Raw genomic sequence first — 8,855 nt, 5'->3', positions numbered from 1 at the left:
TCGAAAATTCGACTCAACTGTTTGTGCACAATGTACTCCAGACGATTATTGTGAATTTTCATGACCATCCGACCATAACCCTAGGAGGAGTAGCATTTGGCACGAAGGCACCTCCAGCTCTCGCATATTATCGATTTTTGCACCAATTGACCTTTGACCCCTGACCAAAGCGAAATCGGTCAATATGTCCTGAGGCAAAGTTGTAGTACTCATTGAGTACCATGAACCTGCAAAGTTTCATTCATATCGATGCACTCACCTGGTCGCGAGGGGGCCTTCAATTTTCGCCAATTTTCGCGCATACCCTAATTGTAGGGGGTGATGCGGGTAAAGTATTCCATATATCACAAAAAAACGGAATATATTTGATAGAGCATCACCTGTAGATCATTCCTGCCAAATTTCATGACCCTACGTGGGATAATGGCTTTCGGAATTGATTTCGCGTGAACGGTAGCGATTTTGAAGGTTTTTCGGTTGTTGCTCGGGAACCAAAGTGTCCCAAGCAACGATCACAATTTCCAAAGCACTAGTTCATAAGATGTACCTACCACTAGAGTTTGGTCAAAATCGGCCCACGTTTACTACCAATTATGCTTATGACAAACGAACAAACATCCAAACAAACATCCAAACAAACAGACAGAATTACTGACAATAAAGGTCGCCCATTTCGGCGACCCGACAGACAGACAGACAGACAGACAAACAGACAGATAACGCGACAGCCGAACATATTTGGCAAAATAATTTTTTTCAATTTTTTTCACCAAGTAACAAGCAGACAGGGTGAAAACGTAGCCTCCATCCACCTTCAGTTGTGAAGGTTAACATGTGATGTCGAGAAAGTACCGATTAAATCGAAATAACCCAATTGCCATTTTTAGAATCCACATTTAGTTCCCCTTTTTTGAGCAGATTTTCATCTGACTTGTTTGGAGAAATCCCAGATGTACAAGCTACAAAGCTTGTCGCAGAAATATTTTTCGGGATGCGCTCCAACACGCACTGTGACGTCACTCGAGAAGCGCCTCCTGCAGCACCACTCCCTGCTCCGGGGCCGTGGGTGGTGCCATCGGGACCAAATGCCGGTACAAAAGGCAGTCGCCTGAACAATAACCAATTGAGGTCGGTCTTTCACATATCCCAGACGGATCAAGCTGTAGATTGGGGCTTGAGCATTCGGGCGGCAGTGTGGACCCTCAATTGAGCAGGTGTGCCACCTGGTATCCGACAATCATATTTTCACTCCCAAATCCTAATTAGGAGGATTGTATGGAAAGTCCTTTAAATCTGATTGTTGCCTCTCCTGTACGAAGCAGCCCACGTGCAGTGATGTCACGGTTGGACAGGTACGAGCGCACAGCCTTCGTTCCTCCCTGGTGCAGGTGGACGTCTCGTCACCTGGTGGACAGGGTTACCCCGCAGGTAGGGCATGGCATCCCGTCGGACAATCCGCATTCCATCGCGTCATTCCCCCTGTAAAAGTTGCTTATTAATGAGTGGCTAAATCTTCCTACCTGCTTGTCTGAGAATCACGAGCAAGGTGTTCATTTAAACAATGCTGCTGAAGCGCAATGACTACAAATGTAATGATATTTCACCCGAGTATCCACAGCAAATGATTTATATTTTTATTACTCATTGTATTAACAATACTGTATTTATTTTTTTTAAAGATCCGACAGGACGTAGGTGTAGGTAGCACGCAGGTTGAGCTGTCTTGGCTCGATTCCCGACGCGACGTCTGATCGGTGCCTCGCAGGATGGGACGTTCCTCGGATGGAGCCTGGAGGTTAAGCCGGGTGTCCAATCTGCTCGCAGTCGTTGGTGGATGGTAAAGATCCCACTGTCTATATTTCGCAGAGTAGGGGAGCTATTGCCGGCACCATGGACAAATGACAAATTCCTGTCTGATTACTGTTTGGAAAGCAAACCATAAAGTGTAATCCTTGCCGTGAGACCACTTTGCAGTTAACCTTCCTTCGGAAGATGCAGAGAGAGATAAGGTGACACACACACACACACACACACACACACACACACACACACACACACACACACACACACACACACACACACACACACACACACACACACACACACACACACACACATTGGTGGAAGCAAATTGAACAATCGGCATGAAAACGTTCCCTCTGAAGGATTAAGTGGATCCACCTCCTTATTCACAGCACAAGTATGCCGGTTACAATGCGTGTGGACTTGAACCTGTGACTGACAGCACGAGCTGAGAACTTGCCTTCACTGGACTATGACATCTCATTGGGAATTGGCTGCCAATATTAACACAGAATCGGCAATCAACAAAACTTAAATGTGATGAAGTCATTAAAGGAGTGTCGTACTTTACTCTGTCAAATAGCATTATTTAATCATTATAGAAAAGACTGTACAACTACCTTTCGAGGGGGGGGGGGGGGGAGGTAAGTATAGGATTGCAATTTCCCAGTTCTAATAATACCATTCCCTTAGCATGTGCATTGTCAAGTCAAGTATTCCCCCTCCGTCCCACAAGTTCCATTTGTCGATGCCATGAAAGCTTTTCGTGGGTGAGAATATACATCTGCATTCTCTCGGCTCAGTCCAGGAATAGATGCATGGAGGAAACCAGAGCTGATATTCCTAACATTCTCGGAACGATTGCATGGTGTTGTGAGTTGTGGTGGGATGAAGGTGGAAAGTAATTGGAGGGAGAGATAAAGAAAGGGAGTGGATGAGTCATACAGGAGTGTGAGTTGAAAGCAAGGAGGGAAGTAGGTGACACAAGATTTGAGGAATATAAAAACGACGCATAATGAACAAGGGTAGAGTTAATTGAAGTAGGACTTGTTCTCTGCTATGGATATTATTTGCTGTATGGACATTTCTGAGCCAAAACAACCTTTTATGGCAATCAGTTGTCCACCTCCACTTCCCTCAACGCTTGGACCAAACTTTTTTTTGTGTTTTATAAACTTTTAGTTTGTAAACCTCTCGTCTTTGAAGTGTACAAACTTTTTATGGAGTTTTATAGCCACACATCACATGATGTCTGTTAAACCAGAACGGCACTCAGTGTTGCGTTTACCTCCGCCAGGCTGAACAGTTTATATTTTGTATCCCACTGATGGGCCAGATCTGCATCCGGACCTTAGACAAAATCGAATCGGCTTGTTCTTGTCACACACCCAAATTATCCACCAAGTTTTGTCTGAACCCGTCCGTAACTTTTCTGAGATTTTGTGCAATACAGTGTATCGTTTTTCTGGCCCTATCACTTAAATAATTATCGTATCCGGATCCAGATCCAGATCTTCACCAAAATCAAATCAATTCATCCTTTTCACACACACCCAACCTGCCGACAAAGCTTCGTCTGAATCCATCAATAAAGTTTTGAGATACCCTGCTCACAAACAGACAAACACAGGTAAAAAAACATAACCTCCGTCCACCTTCGGTGATGGAAATAATAACTTATATTTTCACGAAGGAAACAAAGTTAGGTTTACTTCAAACCACAAACTTATTACTTTCTCAAAAACTTCTTTCAAGTTCGTATAAAATATCAGATTAACTCATCTGAAATTTCCCCACTTCCTTTTTAACCTGGATATTCCAAACATTCTTTAGATTAGAGTTGGCAGGAAAGCTCAGAGGTCGGGAGCGCATCTCGTCTTTGAAGTGTTCACTCAAGGTTAGATTCCTCACCGGACAACAAACTACCACTCAGGTATTTTCCAGGTGGGGCAGACCATCAATGAGTGAGTGTGCCATCCCTTGGATTTGCATTAAGGTATGTGTCCCTTCTGCTAGTATTGGTTAAAGAACACGCGGCATCTTTTCGCAATGAGTTGGATTCCAAAAATTATCTTATTCGTGTCCCTTTAAAAATTTTCATGCTCTCAGACTGAAAAATAATCGCAATTCTGCAAAGGCCATTTCGATCTGCTTTGAAAGTGGAGCCCGTTTTACAGATAAAGATACTTCGGCAGAGCATCATGGGAATACATTTTCACACTTCCACTATTCTTCCTGTACAAAATTACATCTTCATGCACAAGTGCCTGTGCCATTGAATTGCACCCTCCATTGTTTTCATTAATTTTATATACAACCTGTGGCTGCTGGTTTAATCATTGCTGGGAGCATGGCTGTGCCACTTATGCAGTGCCTCCTGTAGGTTATAAGCAGGGATTTGAAATTTGGCTAGGATTCCGGCAATATTAGTGAAGGATACCATGGTATCTTTAACGTCCACCAACTAATGCTGGCAGACGGCATACACAGCCTAATGTCCATCTGATGGATGTCACACACATTGGTGTCTCACCCTGCCTGCGAGACACCAGGATGACAGTTTATAGCTTGCTCGAGATTCAATCCCATGCTTGGTGGCTCAGAGGTGAGTGTGCGTAACTCTAGCCCATCCTGCGAGCTCACCATCGATTGTTTATTAAACCTGTGCCAGCGGTATGCTCGTCTTTTGCAAAGGGTGTCTCCTTCAGACTTGTAATCTTACTTAAAATCTCCAAATAAATTCTCCTACTTGCGGTGGAAATATATTTGTCCTTACTTGAATAAGATGCGGTGCAGACTTCAATGGCACATGATACACGAGCAAGACTCTTATATTATTTTATCCAATGACAAGGTGTGAAAAGTTACTGTCTGGATCTTTAAATCTGTGGTGTTAAAATTATGCTGCGAATACACTTTGTTAGGCAGTCCTTTGCAAATTACCTTTAATGGAATGACACTTTTAGACTATTTTTGTACTGAAATTCTAGGCCGCAGACTTACGAACCTACTGTCAGTTACATGACTTGGAACACATTCTTATGTGAGCGTCACGGTCACCTCTGGTTAGCAGGATAGCTTAGAGATATGCGCACTCTCCTTTGAGCTGTCTAGCTTGGATTCAAATCTTGACCAAGCCATAAATTGTCAACCTGGAATTTCACACACAAGGTGAGGCAACAATATGCGTCCGTCATCCCTCAGAAGGCATTGAAACCAGATGACCCATCTAACAGCACTAGTAAAGATCCCATTGTCTTTCGTGAAGAGTTGGCGAATCGCCACTGGCACCCCATTTTGAATTCCAAATTCCTGCCCAGACTGACTACAAGGGAGGTAACGGCAAACCATTGAGCATAACTAAACCACCCATCATAACCTTTGCCAAGAGATTGCATCGGCATCATAATGATGAGAAACATCTCAGATGGTTTCGGGATAGTGAATGAATTACCCTGTTTAAACTCAAAAGTGGATTGATGATCGTGTCGCTGTACTACATCTTGTTAGGACTACTATTTAAAACAAAAAAATTTCCGAAAAGTTTTTTTTTTCCACTATTTTTAATCTTATGCTGAACAATCAGATCGCTATATCGTTTCTTACATGCCCAAATGCATATGATCCGCATCTTCCGGCATCTTTAATTTACATTACGATGCTCAAGTTTGTTCTTGTCAGCACTTAGTGTGTTCGTGCACGAGGAGAAAAAAGAAATTTTTGTGAGAAATGTTTTTCGTACAGTGAGTGTAACTGATGTGCTGAACTCAGCAGCTGATCCAAAACATCTTCTCTTGCATGAGGTTTTGTTTACAGTGAAAGACGAGTCGTGCCTACTTTAAACTCGCATGCCAGGTTAAAGATGTTACAAGTAAACTGATTTATGGATTCAGCACGTGAAAGGAGACCAAAAGTCTACGTTTTCGTTTTGTTTTTGAGCCGACCTTTGTTTTGGGATCAACATCAAACAGGAGCAATGCAAGAGACAAAACAAACGAACCCACTCTAACATATACAACTGGGCTCGCTGTGTCTGATGATTTAAAACAATAATAACATGCCATTGAACATTCAGTTATATGCGAGTATGTATGCCTCAAACTTTCCAAAACAAAGTGCTTAGAGTTAAAAAAAACAACCCAAAAAAACAAAACAGTTTGGGAGATTTCAAGCAACTCTGACTCTAAATAGGCCGACAAGGGAGGTGCTAATTTCCAGTTAAGTGCGGAAAAACGAGTCCTCCTTTTTTATTCATTATTATCAAGTTGCATTAGAGTTTGGTTTGGAATGCAAGCTTTGTCTATAATAAGATACCATAGCATGCAAGATTTAATTTGTTGCAGAAGGAGTAACAGTATTTGTGTAATGAATGGTACTCTTTGAATGCTCCGACATATTGCTGTGCATAGATTGGGTTGTGGACACGAAACACTAATGGCCGAACGATGGCATTTGCTTTTTTTCAGGAAGAGGATGATGAACCATTGTCATACCAAAACCTCAAAAATACAAGTAAGTCATCTCAATCAAAGCAGACAACTTTATGTATTTTGTTATGCAGTGTATTATGAAAGGAAATAATAAGCGTGAGTACGAATCAAAGACAGGTAAATATATTCTTGTAGTGGGGCAATTGAGCATAACAATTGTGAATTTTGTGAGGAAAGCACCAAATTTGGCACACTAGTAGCCTATCATATTATGAACAGATTTGGATATTGGACCATCTCAAATTCAGCCGCTGATGGCTGTGGCAGCCATTTTCCACTGCCATCAAAAATTTGAGATGGCCCAATATCCAAATCTGTTCATAATATGTTAGGCTACTAGTGTGCCAAATTTGGTGCTTTCCTCACAAAATGCACAATTATTATGCTATATTTAGCTAAGTTGCCCCACTATTGTGCACAAAGTTGGTGCAATGATTCATTTTCTTCTTTTATTTTCTACTTAGTGGCCCAAATCATAATGAATTAATATTCATACACACCTTCAATTGCTTAGCAAAGCTGGCACTTCTGAAAGTTATCCTTCTGGAATAAATACGAAGAGAAAAATTAAATACTCACAAAAAACTTTTGGGTCGACTTTGGAGGCCACTTTCATCACTGGATTTCTGACTACTTCCACTTACACAATGTGTTGCAAATAATGGAACTCTCTCCTCCACTCTCCAATTGGAGGCTGGATTTTCCCAAGGGATTGTATTGGGCCCAGTCTTATTTCTCATCTATCATGGAGTATGGTGGTACTCCATATGATGGGATGGCACGGGGAAAAAAATGGCCACCCCATCACATGTGTACAGTGATATGCTGAAAAGCTACTATAGAACTATTTAAAGTCATAAACCTTGAAAAGCCACACCTTTTATTCTTGAACGTTTTTGTAACTCAAGTTAAATAATTTTTAAACAGATGCCAGAACACATCGCTAAAGTATGAATTGCAAACTCGTCGAATTGTTCATCCATACCACCAAATTGTTGATAAATGTCACCCAGCCTTGCACAATAATGGCTGAAGCGATTACAATGATTCTAACATAAGGAAGGGACATTCAGTCTTGCGTATTGTACCTGTACCATAATAACAAAAAAAGAAATTTCGTCGGATTTATGAAACAATACAACCACGATACATCACAACCTGTTCAACGCCATTTATGCATGCACAGGGTGAGAAACTCTCCCGTAAAACTCACTGTCTGCCGTAAAGTCTCTGTCATGGATTGCAAGGCCACGTGGATTGTAAGGTACAACAAAATGCGTAACTTACGAAGGAATAGTGCCCAGACTGGTCTGCTGATGCTTTCATTGAGATTCACAGGGGGTCACACCGGTTATTAAAAAGAGCATTTTAAATTCACCTTTCCATGTACCATATGCGTAGTATTGGTCAAGCAAATCATGCAGTACCTCTTCCCTATGTAAATAGATGTAATCATGTGACCCCTTTATAAGTCATACATTTATTACATGCACACAAGGAGGGAGGAGATTTTTGTTGAGTGGGAGAGAGAGGTGTAGTCCCTATACACTATATGAGTAGCAACATGGCGCATCTGGTCACACGGGTCATGGGTGCCATTTTGTTTCCATTGATCATTTATTGAATGAGCATTTTGTTTCTGGGTTTTAAAATTAAAAGATTCCCTGAAGATGCTGGAAGGAAAAAAATTGGGGGAAATGAAGTTCGTCCTCCGAGATGGAAACCGTCTTCGGGATCGTTTCTGTATCAGGGATACAGTAAAAGCCCGATAGAAAATATTTTCTCAGCAATATAGAAGCCTTTCAAAAATGGCCGATTCTGAAGCAATGAATTTGCTGCAATCAGAGATTTTGTATCTCCAGAAGTTTTTCAGGCAACAAAATGATAATCACATAAAGACAGCTTTAGTTGAGAAATAGTCCTTGTTAAACAAAATAACTGAAGAAAACGCACATAGTGTTTTAGTTCATATAAGGATGCAACATTGAATGAGATGGATATACCAGCAAAGTATTTATTTTCTTGAGAACAATCTATTCCTCGCAAAAAAAATTCAGTTGCAATTGGTAGATTCATCAGTTATTTTTTTCCACATCAGTAATTAAACAATTGGCAAAGTAATATTTTTATAAAAGTTATTAAGTAAAGCATGTATTTTATTTTAGTCATTTATATTCCTGTAGATCTACCTTTGTTGTGTGAAGATCGGTGTTCCCATCCGGAGAGACCCATGAGACCATGATACAGTTGGTCCTGACTTGCACAGCCTAACCACTGGGAAAGCACCTGTTTTGGATGGACTTACAACTGAATTTTACAAAGAATGTTGGAACCTATTGGGTCCTGAACTCTAGAGCACCTGGAAGGCGAGCTGCCAGCTTGGAGCGCTTCATCCGAGTTGTTAGCGATCTGTTCTTACTCTCCTCCAAAAACAAAGGGGACTTATTAACCTCCGCTATCGAAGATCGGAGGTTACTGTTTTCACCCCTTTCTGTTTGTTTGTTTGTTTGTTTGTTTGTGAACAGTAATACGGAAAAACTCCTTGATGGATTTCGACGAAAC

At 41.3% G+C, this 8,855-nt stretch overlaps 1 protein-coding gene across 6 annotated transcripts in view; it reads left to right on the top strand.

The window, feature by feature from the left end:
* The first annotated feature begins 1,062 nt into the window (after positions 1–1,062).
* Positions 1,063–8,855, top strand: part of LOC147035135 (nucleoside diphosphate kinase 6, mitochondrial-like) — a 49,229-nt gene continuing 41,436 nt past the window's right edge. For 3 of the 6 annotated variants that reach the window (XM_085894069.1, XM_085894055.1, XM_085894063.1), the window contains exons 1-2: positions 1,224–1,428; positions 6,270–6,315. In XM_085894069.1, coding sequence (XP_085750195.1) covers positions 1,276–1,428; positions 6,270–6,315 — 199 coding nt within the window. In that variant the 5' untranslated portion in view covers positions 1,224–1,275. The other 3 variants (XM_085894084.1, XM_085894094.1, XM_085894120.1) reach the window with 3 other exon arrangements.

The sequence above is a fragment of the Eptatretus burgeri genome, chromosome 1 (genome assembly GCF_056783735.1).
Source record: "Eptatretus burgeri isolate ZD-2024b chromosome 1, Ebu_testis_v1, whole genome shotgun sequence".
Classification (NCBI taxonomy): Eukaryota; Metazoa; Chordata; class Myxini; order Myxiniformes; family Myxinidae; genus Eptatretus; species Eptatretus burgeri.
This window is presented reverse-complemented; position numbering and strand designations above follow the sequence as displayed.